This window comes from Mesoplodon bidens (genome assembly GCF_964165515.1).
Source record: "Mesoplodon bidens genome assembly, chromosome: 11".
NCBI classification, from domain to species: Eukaryota; Metazoa; Chordata; class Mammalia; order Artiodactyla; family Ziphiidae; genus Mesoplodon; species Mesoplodon bidens.
The window spans coordinates 56,374,097-56,396,218 of NC_138167.1; the positions used below are offsets into that span (position 1 = coordinate 56,374,097).

The following is a 22,122-nucleotide window of genomic DNA, read 5'->3' on the forward strand; positions in this document are numbered from 1 at the left end:
CTATCTTGTTCCTGAATTTAGTGAGATGGCTTTCAGTTTTTCACCACTGAGTATGACATTGGCCATAGATCTGTCACAAATAGGCTTTATTATGTTGAAATATTTTCCCTCTATACCCACTTTGATGAGCGTTTTTACCATCAATGGATGTTGAATTTTATCAAATGCTTTTTCTGCATATATTAAGATCATGTGGTTTTTATCTTTCCTTTTACTAATGTGATATACCACATTGGTTGATTTGCAAATGTTGAACCATCCTTTTGACCCTGGAATGAATCCAATTTGATTATGGTGTGTGATCCTGTTTATATATTGTTGGATTTGGCTTGCTAATGTTGTGTTGAGGATTCTGCCATCTATATTCATCAAAAGTATTTGGCCTGTAATTTTCTTTTTTGTACCGTCTTTGTCTGGTTTTGGCATCAGTGTAATGGTGGCCTTGTAGAATGAATTTGGGAGTGTTACCTACTCTTCCATTTTTTGGAGTAGTTTGAGAAGGATAGGTATTAGTTCTTCTTTATATGTTTGGTAAAATTCCCCTGTGAAGCCATCTTGCCCTGGACTTTTATTTGTAGGGAGTTTTTCAAGTTACAGATTTTATTTCACTCCTAGTGATTGGTCTGTTAAAGTTGTTTCTTCTGGACTCAGTCTTGGCAGGCTGTATGTTTCTAGAAATTTGTCCTTTGAGGTTGTCCAATTTGTTGGCATATAACTGTTCAGAGAATTCTAATTTCTTTGTATCTCTGTGGTATCAGTTTTTATTTCTCCTGTTTCATTTCTTATTTTGTTTATTTCAGTCTTCTCTCTTTTCTTGGTGAACCCAGCTAAATGTTTATCAATTTTGTTTATCTTTTCAGAAAACAGTTTAGTTTAATTGATCTTTTCCATTGCTTTTTTATCTCTATTTTCTCTCTGATCTTTATTATTTCCTTCCTTCTGCTGACTTTGATCTCTGTTTTTCTTTTTCTAATTCTTTTAGGTGATAGGTTGTTTGAGATTTTTCTTGTTTCCTGAGGAAGTCCTATATTGCTATAAACTTCCTTCTTAGAACTGACTTTGCAATATCCCATGTATTTTGAAAAGTTTTGTTTCCATTTTTATTTGTCTCAAGGTACTTTCTGATTTCCTCTTTGATTTCATTGTTGATCCATTTGCTTTTCAGTAGCATGTCATTTAGTCTTCACGTGTTTGTTCTTTTCACATTTTTCTTTCTGTAGTTGATTTCTAGTTTCATACAGTTGTGTTCTGAAAAAAATGCTTGATGCAATTTCTATCCTCTTAAATTTGTTGAGGTTTGTTTTGTGGTCTAGTATGTGATCTATCCTGGAGAATGTTCTGTGTTCAATTGAAAGGAATGTGTATTCTGTTGTTTTTGAATGTATTGTCCCATAGATATCTACTAAGTTTAACTGGTCTAGTGTGTCCTTAAGACCACTCTTCCTTTATTGATTTTCTGTATGGATAATCTGTCCATTGATGTCAGTTGGGTGTTAAAGTCCCCTACTATTATTATTTTATTGTCCCTTTCTTAAGTGTTAGTATTTGATTTATATATTTAGGTGCTCCTGTTTTGGGTACAAATATGTTAACAAGTATAATATCCTCTTCTTGCTTGATTCCTTTATCATTATATCTTTCTTTGTCTTTTGTTATATCCTTTGTTGTGAAGTCTCTTTTGTCTGATATGAGTATTGCTACTCCCACTTTCTTGTTGTTTTCATTTGCATGCAATATCATTTTCCATCCCACTTTTATTCTGTACATGTCTTTTGCCCTAAAGTGAGTCTCCTGTAAGCAGCTGTAAGCAGCATATTGAGGGTCTTGGTTTTTACCCAATCAGCCACCCTATGTCTTTTGATCAAACTCTGACATTTAAAGTAATTATTGATAGGTATGTACTTATTGCCACTTTATCACTTGTTTTCCAGTTGTTTCTGTATTTCTTCTCTGTTCATTTTTTCTTTTTGTTTCTACCATTGTGGTTTCATGAGTTTCTTTAGTAATTCCTTGGTTTCCTTGCTATTTGCTTTTTGTGTAGCTATTATAGGCTTTTGACTTGTGGTTTCCATGAGGATCATATATGTTGACCCATAATTATATCTACAGTAAGTCCCCTACAGACGAATGAGTTCTGTTCTGAGAGTGCATTCGTAAGTCCAATTTGTTTGTAAGTCCAACAAAGTTAGCCTGGGTACCCAATTAACACAGTCAGCTATATAGTGCTGTACTGTAATAGGTTTATAATAGTTTTCACACAAATAATACATAAAAAGCAAGCAAACACAAAAGAAAATATTTTTAATCTTACAGTACAGTACCTTGAAAAGTACAGTAGTACAGTACAACAGCTGGCATACAGGGGCTGTCATCGAGTGAACAGGCAAGAAGAATTACTGACTGGAGGAGGGAGAGGAGGTGGGAGATGGTAGAGCTGAAGGATCATCAGCAATGAGAGATGGAGGGCAAGCTGCAATTTTACACACGCCTGACGTTGATGACAAAAGTTCTGGTTCCTTGCTGGATTCAATTCTATCTACCCTCTTGAACAAAAGATCCACTGATGTCTGGGGGGTAGTAGCTATTTTTTTCTCATCATAGATGACACAGTAGCACTGGATTGCATTCTGAACGGCTGCTGCAACTTTCATGTACTAAGTTCGGGTCCTGTGCCTCAAAAACTAACAGTGCCTCCTCAAATAAAGAAAATCCCCTTACCAAATTTCCTGCATTGTGAATCTCTTTGGTTCTTTAGTTACTTCTTCTTCCTCTTTTCTCTCTTCATCCTTTCTCTGGGCTTTCAATTCTATTGTTATCAATTGGTGCTTCTTAGCAGTACCAGCTACATCACCACTGCTTTTACGCTTGCTTCCAGACATCCTGGGCTTGAAATAAAGACACTGTACTACTATACTCTATACCGTACACACGTAAAGTACACAAAAGCACAACCACTTTTAGAAGACGCATGCGACAATGTATGCCAGATACATGAATTAATTTATGTGATTGGACATGTGAATGCATATTTGCATCTTCGAAAGTTCTCAACTTGAAGGTTTGTATGTAGGGGACTTACTGTACTTGTTTTAAACTGATAGTCATTTAATTTTAAACACATTTTAAAATATCTACATTTTTTACTCCCTTCTCTTAGATTTTGTGGGGGTTTTATATTTTACAGCTTTGTGCTTATTCCTTAACTGTTTATTGTTTTGTGTCCCAGTATGTGGCCTATCCTAGAGAATGTCCCATGTGCTCTTGAAAATAATGTATATTGTTTTTTGAATGACTGAATCATACACCCTTATTATGAGCAGGGATTACAACTTAGGTAACCAATGTTTATATATGTTTTAGTATTCTTAAATATATAACTATTTTCACCCATAACACAATTAAACCTAAAGAAATTTCATCTTGGAATAAATTTTATAGGACTTATAGAAAGAACTTTAAATGCATCTATATTGGTTTGACTAAAATAAGGCACATTACAGTTTCTGAAATGTTGTTAATTTTATTTCTCAATCTAAGCTATAATTTCCCCAGAGTAAAAAAGTATATTTAAAAAAAGTTACCCTAAAAAGAAAATCTTCAGAAAGAGCTAACCTTAAATCAAAGTAAATTTCAAGTACTAAAATAAGACATGATAATACAACTTACTTAATTGGAAAGATAATGTAAGATGTACTTTACCTCACCAATTCCAAAGTCCCATGATTGCTTAGAACACAATTCTTCCAAAGGGATATTACCCCTAAGGGTTTTAAATAAGAAAGTATTAGAGTGTGTTTATTCCCTCTGAAAATTATTGTTCTAAATTATGATTCCCAAAGTTGGTTAAAGATCAGAATTATAAGAGAAGTTTTTTTAAAAGATAAGGATTCATAAGCTCTATCTTAAGGAGCCTATTTATTTTGTGTAGGTCAAACGTGACATTTTGTATTTTAAAATCACCTCTTGGGCTTCCCTGGTGGTGCAGTGGTTAAGAATCCACCTGCCAATGCAGGGGACATGGGTTCGATCCCTGGTCCAGGAAGATCCCACGTGCCACAGAGCAACTAAGCCCATGCGCCACAACTACTAAGCTTGCGCTTTAGAGCCCACAAGCCACAACTACTGAAGCCCTCATGCCTAGAGCCCAGGCTCTGCAACAAGAGAAGCCACCACAATGAGAAGCCTGCGCACTGCAATGAAGAGAAGCCCCTGCTCACCGCAACTAGAGAAAGCCCACGTGCAGCAATGAAGACCCAATGCAGCCAAAAATAAATAAATAAATTTATTAGGAAAAAATAAAACCCTCAAGTGATGAGGATCTTCACACAGGTTTGGAAGCCATATTCTAAATCACTTTCATAAAATATGTTTTAAAATTCAAGTTTTAACATCCTGTTTTTCATTCATAAGTTTCTGAATATTTGGAGGTTTGACAACAAAGAAGCTAAGTTGTTGATTTTATTAAATAAGTGGTGAATCTATTTTTTAATTAATTTGTTGTTCCAATGCCATAAAAATGGCATTGAATAATTCTTTGTATTAATAGATATTTTACATATTTCCATAAGAAAGTACTTCCAAAATAAAAATCTATTCTAATTCATGATTTTCAATTACGAAGATTTGATTAAATCATAATTATTACTGAGAAAGTTAGGCATATTCTGAAACTACAAGTTTTCTTTAATTTCCTATAATGTCAGTCCCATAAATTGTTGATATGCTTGTTTACGCCATTAACATTTGAATTCTATTACTCCCTTGTTCTGATTCTATATTAACCAAGCAACCTTCCCATGGCAAGCTGCCAAAAGGTAGAAAATATTCAGTAAGAAAATTATGCCAGTAAGCATTCCTATATATGTCACCTTTCTATTTCTTATTGTAAATTAATAAATTGACATTCTGGTGGGTAAATAAATTTCCTGAACACATAAGTCAGTTTTCTCAAATCTAATTAACACTATGATTCAGATAAGAAGATATTTTTGCACTGGTGAATATGAGGACCAAACTCTCAACTAGGGTGATATTACCAAGGTCTGACAATTGATTTTTGTGGCCAGTCTGTCCACCCTCAGACAGCATTATGCCTACCTCACTTTGCATCAGTTTAACCCCTAAACATGCATTACATTAGATCCCAATTTGCATTCCCCAAATTTACCTAAAAACTTACATATGGTTCACTGAATATTTCTGGGTTTTTTTCTGGGATGTCTTCTCTTGGTAATCACTTTCAAATTTTCCTTTAAAAATAAAAGTATGCATTGAAATAAAACTTTAGCATAGACAATTTCTATTTTTTAATTTGAAGCTTATTATCATGACCCATATAGAGGGATGCCACTGGTTCACACTGTCATATAATAGAATGTCATTCTATTTTTAATTTTATGTTCCTCCAAACACACACACACACACACACACACACACACACACACACACGGATATTCATTAAAACTGAAAACAAACAAAAAGCCCCAATAGATTATTACACTTTCCATCTATAACACCAACCTTTTTTATCAGAGCTGGCTGGGTAAAAATCCTTCTCAAAAGGTGTACTAAAATTCTTTCTTTCATTATTGTTGCACTCTTTCTGACAATTCTTGTTTGGTCGACACTTTTCTGGAAAACTTGATTTATTAAAAGTAGAATTACTAGAAGTCAACTCTGGATCTGTAAAAATACTTCTAATGCATCTATCAGTGAAATGGTTTTTAACAGAACTAATGACTGCACTGTCATAACCACACTTGTCAAAGGTTTTCTTTATCTTCTGTTGATCTATGTTTAATAAGTTGATCATATTTTCACTAATAAAAGAGTCACAATTATCTGATAGAAGGCTTGGGGTTTGCTGGTTCATATCTTCATTAGAAAACATTTTTCTATTTTCTCCCCAAATATTTTGTAATGAATTTTTTTCAGTAATGAAGTCTGACTGTCTTCTTTCATCCATGCTTCCACAATATTCACCTACAACTATAGCAGGTCTCCTAGTAAGGAAATTTCTATTTTCTGGACTTTAGGATAGATAAAAACATATTTAGCAAGAAAAGCATAGAGCATTCTTATTTAGAAACAGGTGAAGTTAAATTCTTACAGAACATATTAAGTAGCTGCTAACATTTCAGTAGACCATGTTTATTTTTAAAATTTAAATAAATAATACTGCTTTGGGTGGAAATTTGTCTAATATCCTCTTCTAATACCTTAGTGAGTATAAATATAATCTACACTTAGTTTAGTACTGCAACATGAAAAATTAGTATGTGGTTCAATTTACTGTTTTATTAACAAAACAAAATATGACCAATCTATAGTGTCTTCCGTAATAACGTCTAGAGAATTACCTAGACAAACACTGTACATAAATGCCACTCCATTTAACCAGAGAAAGACACTTTGAAGACTGTTCAGAGAAAATAATTACTCTTAGTGTTAAAATGTCAAATAAAATTGTTATGAGAACATTAAATCAGATATTTCTCAACCTAACAAGGAACTCAACCTAACAAACTGTCTCTGAAGTTCCCAAGGAATAGCAATATAACTACAAATGCATACGTAAGTAATAAAGCCAAGAGATAAGATGTATTAGATGAAAATGTTAGACAAGATAGCTTGCAAATTCCCTTCTAATGCATAATTATTATAAATTATTATAAATCATAATTCTAAGTTATGTCCAACTTGTATTAAAGAATCAAAGTTATCATGGAAAGTAATTAGAAATCAAGGTATTATGAATTTTGTTGCCTTTGACTATCTACAAATTTACTTGGGGTTGGTTTTGTTCCAGAGATGGGAGGTACCAAAGAAATTTAGAAAAAACATAGACTGCTGAAACTCTGATTGAGTTCCAATTTTATTTATAATTAATTTATTAAATATTTAATAAGTGAGTACACCTACTCTGTTCTAGGCAATGCACCATGTGTTGCGGACAGAGAGATAAAATATTTCAGTTTGGTATTAAGGAGAGAGAGATGTTTTATCCATGAATGCACACAGATCATGATCCTACATTATTTCTCAATACGGGTTTTATTGGTATTTTGGGCAGAAAAATGCTACTCTGTTATTACCAAAAGGCATAACCTATAGTATGCAATAATATACACCATTAACACCAGAGAAATTTCTATTACTCTAAATGAGAAAATAAATTTAAAAGCACTTAGTAAGTTAGAAAACATACTACAAAATGTAAATCATCATTTTAAAGGGGTATATTAAGCATTCAGACTCAGGATAATCACTAACTCAAAAGATGTGGGCAATACAGAAGTGTATAGTGCACAGTCATTGCTCACAAGAAATAGTCTAGAAGAGGCAAGAAAAAATTAGAAAGTGAAAAGTGCTATCCTACAGTAAATTGTTACTATAGTACATAGAAAGAAGAAATTCTTTTGATTGAGAAAAATCAGGCAGGTAGCATTTGAGTTGGGGACCAAATGTTGGGAAGAATTGTTACTTGTACAAATGACAGAGGGAAATGATGCTAAAAATTTTAAAGTCTTATTAAGATAAATCCATCCAGTTTCTTTAACAATTTAATTTTTCCTATAGATAAATATAAAATTCATGAAAATTATGTACCAAAATAGGGATAAATTTATTATCTAAATAAAGAGTATCCAATAGATATTTAATGTATGCCTACTATGTGGTAAGGAGACAATACAGCTTATATTCTAGAGAACAAATATATTAAACAAATAAGATAATTAACCATGAATAAGTACAATGAATAAAAGAAATAAAGACTTAAACAAATAAAGATAATTATAGTGCCTTTACAACTGCTACAAAATCACGTGATGGAATAACATGTTGGAGGTCCTGTTTCAGATAGTTTGGTCAGGAAAGTCCCTAATAAGGAAGTGATAAATAAGCTAAAAGTACAGAATGGTTACACATGTGAAGAAAGGAGTAAGCACACCCTGGGGAATGGAATAATAACAAATGCAAGGTCTGCAGTATGTTTGGGAAATGAAAAGAAGAGGAATAAAAGCTAGATTAGAATCAGTAAAAGAAAACTTATGACTTAAGGCTTAAAAGGTACAAAAGGGCCAAAAATCATGCAAAGCTTTATTTCTGAAAAGAGCAATAAGAAACATTCAAAGGTTCCAAGTACAAAAGTAAAATCAACTGCTTTCTGCCTTGGAAACTATCCGTCTGGTTGCTGGGTGCATATGAATTTCAGGTCTTCTGACTACCCAAATGAAGTGAAAAGGATCAGATTTATCCTCCCAACTGACCAAATTAAAGAACTAGACAAAAATACATGAGACAATGATTTTCAGACATGGTCCATCAGGTAGCACCGGATAATGATCCCTGAGAGAGAGAAAACAAATCAAATGAAGCCTATAACTGCTCCTAGCTTAATACCTTGAGAGTGTATCTAAGCCACAGAATACTTGAATACTTGTAGGGGAAACCTAGTCAGAGCCCACAGATTACCCTTCTTGAGGAAATAGGGCTGGGGGTTCAGGGAGACTACAGAAAATAGAGTTCACAGGGCAGAGTACCATGAAGGAGGGTGTTTCAAAAAGAGGAAGCTCCAGGGGCTTCCCTGGTGGCACAGTGGTTGGGAGTCCGCCTGCTGATGCAGGGGATGTGGGTTCGTGCCCCGGTCCGGGAGGATCCAACATGTCACGGAGCGGCTGGGCCCGTGAGCCATGGCCGCTGAGCCTGAGCGTCTGGAGCCTGTGCTCCACAGCGGGAGAGGCCACAGCAGTGAGAGGCCCGCGTACCACAAAAAAAAAAAAAAAAAAAAAAAAGAGGAAGCCCCAGAGATCTACAGAGAGTTCTCAAGTACTGACCAGCACATATATATGAAGCAATTAGTCAAGGCTGGGAAAAGAACCACCCAACATGAGAACATGGAACAATTCCAGGAACTCACACAAGGATGGGAAAATTTTGTGTTCTCATCAACCAGAGTGGAAAACCTTGTAATTCAAAGGAAACTGGAGAGGACTCAGAGGAGTATAGCCTCAGCAGAGGGCAAATTAACCATAGACTGAAGGTGTATCTGGTCCTGCTTAACAAAGTTTAAAGCAACCCTCAATAAAATCATACTACTTCCAAGTAACTACACTGTATCCCAGAACAAAGCTTAAGATGATCTATAGGATTACAAGATTTCCAGAAACCAAAAAGATAATTCACAATGTATAGAATCTAAACAAAATTCTCAAGAATGCAAAGAAGCAGAAAGTTACAATCTGTAATGAGGAGGAAAATCAGTTATTAGAAATAGACTAAGAAATGACACAAAATGATATAATTTATAGACAAAGACATTAAAAGAGTTATCCTAACTATATTCCCTATATCAAGAAGCTAAAGGAAAGATTGAACATATTGAATAGATACAAGGAAAATAAAGAGTTAAATCAAACTTCTAGATATGAAAAATACACTGAATAAATTTACAAGTATTAGATACCAAAGAAGATACAATTAGTGAATTTGAAGATCTAACAATATATATAAAATGAAAGGAGAGGAAAAAAATGGAAAATAAACAGAGCATCAGCAAACTGTTACAAAACTTCAGTTGGACTACTTTACATATTATTTGGGATCCCAAAGAAGAGAGGAGAGGCATCAGAAAAAATATTTGAAAAATTAATGACTGAATTTTTTCCAAATTTTGTAAAAACAATAAGTCCACAGATCCAAGAAGCTCAACACAGCCCAAACACAAGAAATAGGAAACAAACATCCTAATCCTAATGGGGAGAAATCCACAGTAGAAAATCTGTAGTAGAGAATCCATGATGAAAAATCTTAAAAACAGAGAAAATTGTATATTATATATACACAGATATTAAGATAAGAATGACAGCAAACTTCTAGTTGGAAACAATGGTACTCAAAGACATTTTTCAAAAAGAAGAGAACAATAAAGACTTAAAAATATACAAGAGATGAATTAATCACCAGCAGACCCACACTATAAAAAATGTTGGGCTTCCCTGGTGGCGCAGTGGTTGAGAGTCTGCCTGCCAATGCAGGGGACGCAGGTTCATGCCCCGGTCCGGGAGGATCCCACATGCCGCGCAGCGGCTAGACCCGTGAGCCATGGCTGCTGGGCCTGCGCGTCCAGAGCCTGTGCTCCGCAGCAGGAGAGCCCACGACAGTGGGAGGCCCGTATACCACAAAAAAAAAAAAAAAAAAAAAAGTTAAAGAAAGTCTTTTAAACAGAAGGAAAATGTCACCAGATGTAAATCTAGATCTGCACAAAATAATGAAGACCACAAAAATGATAAATTTGAACTAAATATAAAAAATTGTTTTCTTATTTTTTAACTCTCTCTAAAACAAAAAGAATAATGGATTTATAACATATATATATATATAAGTAAAATGTATGAATACAACAACACAAAGGCTAAAGGAAAGAAATAGAAGCATACCATTATAAGTCTCATATTATATTTGAATTGGCATAATATAACCTGAAGACAGTCCATGATAAATTAAATATATACTATAAAATCTAAAGCAATCACTGAAAAACAAAAAGCAGAGTTATATCTAATAAGCCAACAAAAGGGATAAATTAAGTGACAGAAAGCAGATCAGTAGTTGTCTTGGGACGAGAGTAAGGGATGTGAAGTGACCAGAAGAAGCGATTACAAAGGTGCCCAATAAACTACTGGAGATGATAAATAAGTTCATTATTTTTAACACAGGTCAAAACTTATTGAAGTGCACATTTCAGATAAGTTCACTTTGCTGTATGTTGATTATACGTTAATAAAGTTGTAAAAAAAATTAATCTCAGGACAAAGAGAAAACAAAAAGAACTGTTTTGTAGCTATTACAATTCTCCAGGCAAGAAGCAGTGGTTGCTTAGACTGGGATGGAACCCTTTGAGATGAAAATGTTAGTAAATAATTTTAAAGTTTATTAGGATACAGAAATGACAATACTTTGTTGGTGAAGTGTATATTGGAAGATGAAGAAAAGGAAGGAATCAAGGACAACTTTTATTTTGGCTTAAGCAGCTGAGTGAATAGTGTTGCCTTTTACTAACATGAAGAAGACTGGGGTAGGATTACAGAGTCAAGGTTTCTCACCACAATTACCAAGAGTAATTCAAACTGGTTTAACAAGTTCAATGGATTTAAAACAAATAACTAGGGTTTATATACAGACATCTAGAAAATAAAAATAAGACACTGATCAACTATCATAAATATGAAAAAGAAATTAATATGATTACGGCACAGCAAAAGAAACAAGTAATTCATGGAGATTATAAAACAGGTACAAAACACTTTGGCCCCAAATATGTTTTAAAATAAATAAATGAAAGGTAAATGTGCACATTAGAAAATAATTACTTATAAGTGTTTTAGTGAAATGGTACATTTTACTGATAGTGTTTTTTTTCTAGAAGTAATATTTAGGTCTGCTTACATTTCTAACAAAAAATATTTGTATCTATTAAAAGTTAAATTAATAATTCAAGGAAAGAATGCTAGAGATTCTTTATTACATTCAACATCTTTGCTTACCTGTTGAATCTTTCAAGTAATGGTCCAAATTGTGCTGTTTCATATGATGGACTGAAAGTATCTTGACTTTCATTTAATTTAGAAACCAAGGAATTAGAATAATTAACATTACTGAGCTGCAAAAAGAAAGGAAGAGCCTGTCAAAGTGGTAAATGTACATATATACAAGTAAAATTATTTATCACAAATGCCATTTAAGTGAACATATATATACGAAAATGTATTATTTTAGTCTAAAAGAAAGTAATTGTGTCCTAATTGAAAACAAAATAAATACTGTTATAACAATGAAAGCAATATCAGTATTTGAGTAATTATTGAAATAACAGGGTTGATACTATGGTGAGCTAAACATTTTCTCAGAGATTAAAAAAAAAGATTTAAAAAATACCCAGTACACCAGGATCTTGAGTAAGTAAAAGTTAAATTTCTCTGACAAAAAATACATTATCTCTCCCAAGAAAACAGCTGTACTTATCTGTTTTTCCATTTACTGAGTAATTTTATACTGCTACTTTAATATTTCCAAATATCAATATCATTGAATACAAAATGGGGAAAGTGTTGGAAGACTATTGTGAAAAGCAGTTGAGATAATCCATTTATTAATGTGGAAAGTACCATATAAATACATTATATTGGCTCAGCACTAATCTATCCAGCAATAATAGTTTATATCTGTGGTATATATTTATCTACAAGTTATCAAACATAGAAATGACGAGTCCAAAGACAATCAGTGACAGAAATAGGAAAAAAAGAGGGGGAGACAAAAAGAGATACTGAAAGTCTTAAAAAAAAAAAAAAAGGACTGAAGTGAGGGAGAGCTGAAAATAAAGTCTGATAATACTTCTCACATCTCAGCCTCAGAGAGACAGTGACAGAGATGCAGAGACAAAGGTGCATCCCTTGAACTCAGAAACAAACAAATCAAAAGAGAAGGGAATATTATATATGGGCTCAAATACTACTTCTCTAGGGAAGTGAGAAGTGAGCCCCAGACCACTTTTTTTTCTAACATGTTTTTTCAACTCATTTTCTTTTGTATCATATAATTTCATTTTAATTCTTCTCACTTTTCTTGAAATCCCTCCAAATAAACTATTAAATACTTCATTAAAAGGTCACAATGTGGGCCTCCCTGGTGGCGCAGTGGTTGAGAGTCCGCCTGCCGATGCAGGGGATACGGGTTCGTGCCCCGGTCTGGGAGGATCCCATATGCCGCGGAGCGGCTGGGCCCGTGAGCCATGGCCGCTAGGCCTGCGCGTCCGGAGCCTGTGCTCCGCAACGGGAGAGGCCACAACGGTGAGAGGCCCGCATACCGCAAAAAGAAAAAAAAAAAAAAAAAAAAAAAAAAAGGTCACAATGTGACAATATGCCTTGGACAGGACATTAAACTCTCTTTTTCTCTTCTGTCATATTAAGAATAACATTATTTACCCCTCTGAAGATAATCACTAACCTGCAGTCTATAAGTAGGAGATTACAGAGTATTTCATTCTCTAGCCTATAAACTATTTCACAGAATAACGATGAGTTATAAGCTGATCTAGGATGCAAGTTTTAGTCTTATAAAATACAAACTGAATGGGTACTTGGATGTTTTTCACTGCATCTTTCAAAAATTATTGGGTGCTCAAATTAAAAAGGCTAACACATATCACTGAAACATAATACTTCATTTTCTCTCTTCTGAAAAACAGAAAACATACTTTAATAAAATTGAATCATGTTATATATTATATATAACTATAATATAGCATGATATATAACTATAATTTATAAATTTATAATTATAAATTAATTTAAAAATAACTACATAAACATGGCATAAAACTACTGCATGCTAAAAATGGGAGAAATTCAAAACTAAATATTCCTGTTAATAAGACAGTGTTTATATAACCATTTTCCTATCATTATACATTAGTAATCTTTAATAATTTTATTTTTAAACTCTATATAAATTTAATAAAAAATTATTTCTTGGTATGTTCTATGGCAGATATAGTTCAGAATTTTAAATTTTGGACATTTTCATATTTTTACTTTAGAGCACAATGATTGAACAATATTTTAGCACTATACATCTTTATATAAATATATTTGTATAATTATAATTGAAGTGCATATAACCAGTTGTCATCTGACAAATCATAAAAAGAATCAAGCCATCACAACTCATACTTTAACAGGCTACTATGATATCACTGAGATTACGTACTGTTATTCACAAGAGCCTTTCCATAACATGTCTACCGGGCCACCATGACATCACCAACTAGCTGTTTACTGTGATTACAATCATACTACTATATAACACACTGAACGATTTTCAATTTCACTATCAATTTTATAAAAAATGATGTTTTTCAAAGATTTTTAAAGAACACTCCAGTTTTTCATAATCTTCTACAGTGCAGAGAATTAAGTTTTTGACATTTGAGGAACTATTACACTTAATTTATATGTTATTTTAGCTATATCTATAGCAATTCACAACTAATATTTTTAAATCTATAAAAAGAGAAAGGAATATATCATAAAAATATAATAATATAAAAATGCTAAGAACTCGTGATCCAAAGATACCTGCTTCTCTTCATATGCAACTTTCTGAAGACTAGGTGCTATTCTGGGAATTAAACTTAGTTTTGTAATATTTCTATTGGAAGATAATTCAGCTGAAAAAGATGGTGGAATGAAACTGCAGTTTTCTGTTCTGTTGAATTGAGGTTCAAACATTCTATATGAGCCCATGACTTGTGATGACTATTTGAAAGAAGATACAATCACTTGATTTGCCAAAATGTAAAAACCAGAGAAGATGAAAGTGAAAATAGAAGTGCAAAAAGATCATGGGTTGCAGAAAAAGTCCCAAGGAAAGGCAAGCCCATCAGTAATGGACAAGACTTATTAAGACAAGAGAGGTTATCAATTAAGATTATACTTAAGAGCTCCTTTTCATTTGCCTTTATCACACTTGGTCCCCTCCATCCTCAAGCCCCATTCTCCTACATGCCATCTCCTAAAGACGGGAAACCTGAGTTTCATTAACCCACATTACAGGTGAAAAGATTTTCAAGAGATTTTAGTATCACTGTTGTTACCTTTCTCTAGCATAATTTTAGCAATTCAAAGGAAAGAAAGGGTAATTAATAATATAGCCTTAGACCTTAATATTTCAAGCTTTAATCACAATCTGTGCATTTTCTAATTCATTAAAATTTTATTTGCTAAAAGTAGTTCTAAGAGGGAAGTTTATAGTGATACAAGCTTACCTCAGGAAACAAGAAAAACCTCGAACAACCTAATCTTACACCTGAAGCAACTACAGAGAGAAGAACAAACAAAACCCAAAGTTAGTAGAAGGAAAAAAAATCATAAAGATCAGAGCAGAAATAAATGGGATAGAGACCAAGAAAACAATAGAAAAGATCAATGAAATTAAAAGCTGGTCCTTTGAAAAGATAAACAAAATTGATAAACCTTTAGCCAGACTCATAAAGAAAAAGGGGAGAGCACCCAAAGCAATAAAATTAGCAATGAAAAAGAAGTTACAACCAACACCACAGAAATACAGAGGACCATAAGAGACTGCTACAAACAACTATATGCCAAGAAAATGGACAACCTAGAAGGAATGTACAAATTTTTAGACAGGTACAATCTTCCAAGACTGAGCCAAGAAGAAACAGAAAATATGACAGACCAATCATAAGTACTGAAATTGAATCTGTGATTTAAAAACTCCCAACAAACAAAAGTCCAGGACCAGATGACTTAACAGGAGAATCCTGCCAAATATTTAAAGACGGGTTAACATCTACCCTTCCACAACTATTCCAAAAAATTGCAGAGAAAGGAACACTTCGAACTCATTCTATGAGGCCACCATCACCCTGATACAGAAACCAGACAAAGATACCTCCAAAAAAGAAAATTACAGGCCAATATCACTGATGAACTTAGATACAAAAATCCTCAACAAAATATTGGCAAATCGAATCCAACAACACATTAAAAGGATCATACACCATGATCAAGCAGGATTTATACCAGGGATGCAAGGATTTTTCAATATCCACAAATTAATCAGCGTGATACACCACATTAACAAACTGAAGAATAAAAACCATATGATCATCTCAATAAATACAGAAAAAGGTTTTGATAAAATTCAACATCCCTTTATGATAAAAACTCTCCAGAAAGTGGTCATAGAGGGAACATACTTCAACATAATAATGACCATATATGACAAACCCACAGATAACATCATACTCAACAGTGAAAAGCTGAAAGCATTTCCTCTAAGATCAGGAACAAGACAAGAATGTCCACTCTTGTGGACACAGTTTCTGTCTTTTTTTTTAAAGTTCCAAACATAAGCTATATCATATGATATTTATTCAACACAGTTTTAGAAGTCCTAGCCATGGCAATCAGAGAAGAAAAAGAAATAAAAAGGAATCCGAACTGGAAAACAGGAAATAAAACTGTCACTGCACATGACATGACACTATACATAGAAAATCCTAAAGATGCTACCAGAAAACTACTAGAGCTCATCAGTGAATTCGGTAAAGTTGCAGGATACAAAATTAATACATAGAAATCTGTTCCATTTCTATAGGCTAACAATGAAAGATCAGAAAGAGAAATTAAGGAAATAATCCCATTTACCATTGCATCACAAAGATTAAAATATCTAGGAATAAACCTACCTAAGGAGACCTGTACTCTGAAAACTGTAAGACACTGATGAAAGAAACTCAAGGTGACACAAACAGTTGGGAAGAAACACCGTGTTCCTGGATTGGAAAAATTAATGTTGTTAAAATGACTGCACTGTCCAAGGCAATCTACAGATTCAATGCCATCCTTACCAAATTACCAATGGAATTTTTCACAGAATTAGAACAAAATTTTTTAAAATTTGTATGGAAACACAAAAGACCCCAAACAGCCAAAGCAATCTTGAGAAAGAAAAACGGAGCTGGAGTAATCAGGCTCCCTGACTTCAGACTACAAAGCTACAGTAATCAAAACATATGGTACTGGCACAGAAACAGACATATAGATCAATGGAACAGGATAGAAAGCTCAGGCACCTATGGCTAATTAATCTATGACAAAGGAGGCAAGAATATACAATGGAGAAAAGGCAGTCTCTTCAATAAGTGGTGCTGGGGAACCTGGACAGCTACATGTAAAAGAATGAAATTACAACATTCTCTAATACAATGTAAAAAATAAACTCAAAATGGATTAAAGACCTAAATGTAAGATTGGATACTGTAAAACTCCTAGAGGAAAACATAGGCAGAACACTCTTTGACATAAATCACACCAATATCTTTTTGGAGCCATCTCTTGGAATAATGGAAATAAAACCAAAAATAAACAAATTGGATCTAATTAAACTTAAATGCTTTTGCAGCAAAGGAAACCATAAAAAAATCAAAAGACAACCTACAGAATGGGAGAAAATATTTGCAAGTGATGCAACTGATGAGTGATTAATTTCCAAAATATACAAACAGCTCATACAACTCAACAGCAAAAAAAACCAAATAACCTATCAAAAACTGGGTAGTAGATCTAAATAGACATTTCTCCAAAGACATACAGGTAGACAAAAGACACATGAAAAGATGCTCAACATTGCTAATTATTTGAGAAATGAAAATCAAAACTACAATGAGGCATCACCCCAACACTGGTCAGAATGGCCATTAAAAAGTCTACAAACAATAAATACTGGAGAGGGTGTGGAGAAAAGGGAACCCTCCTACACACTGTTGGTGGGAATGTAAATTGACACAGCCACTTTGGAGAACAGTATGAAGGTTGCTTAAAAACTAAAAATAGAGCTACCCTATGATACTGCAATCCTACTCCCGGGCATATATCTGCGGAAAACCATAATTCGAAAAGATACATGCACCCAAATGTTCTTTGCAGCACTATTTACAATAGCTGAGATGTGGAAGCAACCTAAACGTCTACCAATAGATGAATGGATAAAGAAGATATGGTTTATAGTTAACAATGGAATATTACTCAGCCATAAAAAAGAATGAAATAATGTATTTTGCAGCCACATGGATAGACCTAGAGATTACCAGACTAAGTGAAGTCAGACAGAGAGACAAATATCGTATGATATAGCTTATATGTGGAATTAAAAAAAAAAGATACAAATGAACTTATCTACAAAACAGAAATAGACCCACAGACATAGAAAACAAACTTACAGTTACCAAAGTGGAAAGGGAGGGGGGGATAAATTAAGAAGTTGGAATTAATGTATACATACTAGTATATACAGAATGGATAATCAACAAGTCCTACTGTAGAGCACAGAAAAATACACTCAATATTTTGTAATAACCTATAAGGGAAAAGAATCTGAAAGAGAATATATATATATACACATACATACATATATATATATATAACTAAATCACTGTGTTGTATACCTGAAACTAACATGACATGCAAATCAACTATACTTCAATTTAAAAAAATAAAAATGTTTAAATTAAAAATTATTTGCTAAAAAATAATCATTTGCAATATTTTAAAAAATAATCTTAGGAACAATGTGAATATTGAAAATCACAATTTGATGTAAAATAAAATAATCTGATCACTATGTTTGAAGAGATGAATTGCTCGATGATCACATGAACCCAAAGTAGGAATCTCCAAATGAATTATCCTTTGCAGTCTGTCAGTAACAAGCAGAATCAAATGTTATGCACACGTAGGCCTAGTCTACCTTACCAGAACTCCAAATTGTTTCTCATAAGCAATCAGTTAAAATATTCTTAATGTATAGGTTCCTTACATTAAAAACTTTTAAAAGAATAATTTTAAGGACTATAATTTTCTCCAGTATTTGAAAAATTTGTATCATTTGGTGGCATGTCACAATTGTCAAAATAATTAATAAAATTTAAAAAAAAAACTCACCTGAACTGGATCAAATTCTTCCTTGCTGCTTAGTCTTTGATAGTATATAGTAACGAAAATAAAATTTTAAGGTTAAAAATATAGCTGGCAATAAAATTGACCATCTTTGTATATCTACTTAAAATTCATACTATTCTACACAAATACTTGAAAACATATGGAACTCTAAGTAACTCTCTTCATTCCAGGGTTATGATATTACTGAGTTTTCTAAAAATTATATTATTACAAGAGAGACATTTTTATGATAAAGAATGTGAAACTGTGTACAAAAAACTCAGCGTGGACATTTGGTCATCTGATAAAGGTCTTAATAGTTTAATAATATTATAATAGCCAAACAAATAAAAACTGAAGCTTAGAAGGATAAATTCTTTGTACATTTTCCAATGAATAAAAGAGTGTAAATAATGACCCAGTTAAATACCTAATAATATACAACTTAGCTAAAACCTACTTGTTTTCTACATCATCAATGCAGAGGTTAGATGGTACAGAGGGAGGCGACATTGGAAGTTCTATATCATGCTTTCTTAGGGGCATTTTTATGTCTCTATTCATATTCACGTGGATTGGTTTTCTCACAGTTTCTATAATGAAAATAATTACAATTACAATTTATAAAAATTTATAAGAATAATAAAATCTTTTAAAAGCATTGTTTGATATACTATGTTCATTAAATAAATGTACATTTTAGAAATTTACTGAAACCACCTATATTCTATTGATATATATGCTAGAAGTCATTACAATACTATCACAGTAAGTCAAATCATCTCTTTTTCTTCATCATCTTATATATTCCTCCTGAAAGAGGCTCTACTCACTTCTACTTTTTTCTTCCTCCAAGACTTCCCTGACCCCCAGACTATATCAGATGTTGTCTGATACATTCCCATAGCGCTATATAAGTTCTCTATTATAGCACTTACCATAGTTTGTAGTACTTGATTAACTCTATTTCCCTCACTAGATTTTTAAACTTTATAGAGCAGAATCCTTGTCTCTCTTTATAGAAGAAGTCTCTATTTTGTCTGTTCAGTACTTTTGACAACTCTTCTTTTCTGTGAAATGCTTTTACACATGCACCAACTATGTAGTTCTAGTGGAGACTTTTTATGTTATAAAACCCTGCCTTTCTGGAAAAAATAATGGGTACTCATCTGACCCAAGAAGAATTAATAATTGTTCCCTCTGGTTATAAGTAATTGCTCCATGGCAGCGTGGATGGGACGGGAGCCTGGGGGAGAATGGATACATGTATATGTAGGTTTGAGTCGCTTTGCTGTTCACCTGAAACTGTCACAACATTGTTAACCGGCTATACTCCAGTATAAAATAAAAAGTTAAAAAAATAAGTAATTGTTCCAGTGCTGGGCCCTGGCACCAGTAGGGCAAGGCAACATCCCTCCAGTGGAATTTTTTAAAGTTCAGAACCAGAGAAACAAATCTCAGTATTTCCCTGGTAGCAAAACTAGGAGAGATGAGCAATATTAGTTTTTTAAGGTAATGGGTTTTTTTGTTTGTTTGTTTTGTTCTTTTTGCGGTACACGGGCCTCTCACTGCTGTGGCCTCTCCCGTTGCGGAGCACAGGCTCCGGACACACAGGCTCAGCGGCCATGGCTCACGGGCCCAGCCGCTCTGCGGCATGTGGGATCCTCCCAGACCGGGGCACAAACCCGTTTCACCTGCATCGGCAAGCAGACTCTCAACCACTGCGCCACCGGGGAAGCCCCTAAGGTAATGTTTTAAGCCTCAATGATGAAGACAGTCTGAGAGAATGAAGCTAATATCTGAAGTGAGAAAGAATCTTGGCTGTATTCAAGTCCCTGATTCAAGCAGTCTCTGAGGCCCGGCTGCACCACAGCCCTTCCTTTTAGTTAAGTGCCTTGGTCCATTCAAGGCTGCTGTAACAGAATACCATAGTCTGGGTGGATTATAAACAACAGAAATTTATTTCTCAGTCTGGAGGCTGTGAAGTCCAAGATCAAGGCGCTGGCAGATGTGGTGTCTGGTGAGGGCCTGCTTCCTGTTTCACAGACAGCCATCTTCTCACTGTGCCTTCAGATGGTAGAAAGGGAGAGAGAGCTCTCTGGGGTCTCTTTAATAAGGGTACGATGCTATCCATGAGGGCTCCACCCTCATGACATTATCACCTCCTAAATGTCCTTCCTGAACCATCACATTAGGGATTGAGATTTCAACATATGAGTTTGGAGGGGGGGGACACAAACATTCAGTTCACAACATTAAATAAGTATATATTTTTAAATGTCTGTTGTTTGCAGCCATGAGTCCTCACTAATAAAGTCTTGCTTTTGTAGGAGAGTAAAAATATCTCTATCCTCTACCTTTCTAAACTCCCAGCTGGGGCCCCTGTAACAAAACAGGGATTAACAAGAGGAAAGCATACAAATTTACTTAATATAGGTTTTACATAGAAAACTTCAAAAGAAAATGAAGACCCAAAGAAGTGTTTAAACCTGAGCATTTTAATGCTAGGTTTGATGAACAATGGAAAGTCATGAAGAATGTGATAGGACAAAAAAAGGGTATGAGCAAAGTGTAGTAAACTGGGGAAAACAGCAGTCCTGTTCATTTAGATTCCTCTCAGTGCTCCTCTGTCTGGAGATAAAGATGTTCCTTTCCTCCAGGTATAGGGTACCTCTCACATGAGAATCCTTCCTGCACATGCTGCTTCTCAAATTCCTTCAGCTTAAAATATTCAAAATGCCAAGGTGCCATATTTTGGGGTATCATGTCCCAACCTTGTCACTTTCTATTCTATTCCCAGCATCCAACACAATACTTATGGTAGGTATTCAGTAAACATATGTTGAATGCATAAGTGAAAAGAAAGTAAGGGAGAAAGAAAGTACATAAAGATAAATTCATCATTGGACAGCGCATGCAAGAGAACAAAACTGGAACCTTATCTTACACCGTACACAAAAATCAACTCAAAATGGATTAAAGCCTTAATTATAAGACCTGAGGGACTTCCCTGGCGTTCCAGTAGTTAAGACTCCGCACTCCCAGTGCAGGGGGTAAGGGTTCGATCCCTGTTCTGGGAACTAAGATCCCGCATGCCACACAGCATGGCCAAAAAAAAAAAAAAAAAAAGTAAAAATTATAAGACTCGAAACCATAAAACTCCTAGAAGAAAACATAAAGGTTAAGCTCCTTGACATCCATCTTGGCAATGAGTTTTTGGATTTGACAGCAAAACAAAGGCAACTAAAGCAAATATAAACAAGTGAGACTACATTAAACTAAAAAGCTACTGCACAGCAAAAGAAACCATCAACAAAATGAAAAGGCAACCTATGGAATGGGAGAAAATATTTGCAAATCATGTATCTAATAAGGGGTTAATATCCACCATATATAAAGAACTCACATAACTCATTAGCAAAAAAATAAACAATCTAATTCAAAAATGGGCAGAGGACCTGAATAGACATTTTTCCAAAGACATATAAATGGCCAACAGATGCTCAACATCACTAATCATCAGCAAAATGCAAATCAAAACCACAATAAGATATCTTCTCATACCTGTCAGAAGGACTATTATCAAAAAGAGAAGAGA

The 22,122-nt window shown here is 34.0% G+C and overlaps 1 protein-coding gene across 1 annotated transcript in view; it reads right to left on the reverse strand.

Moving 5' to 3' along the window:
* Positions 1-22,122, reverse strand: part of REDIC1 (regulator of DNA class I crossover intermediates 1) — a gene marked incomplete at its 3' end in the record, with an annotated part of 58,320 nt that overhangs the window by 34,965 nt on the left and 1,233 nt on the right. Inside the window, 6 exon segments of the mRNA XM_081248142.1 lie at positions 3,700-3,760; positions 5,180-5,249; positions 5,521-6,029; positions 11,547-11,662; positions 18,528-18,576; positions 18,985-19,117. Coding sequence (XP_081104268.1) covers positions 3,700-3,760; positions 5,180-5,249; positions 5,521-6,029; positions 11,547-11,662; positions 18,528-18,576; positions 18,985-19,117 — 938 coding nt within the window.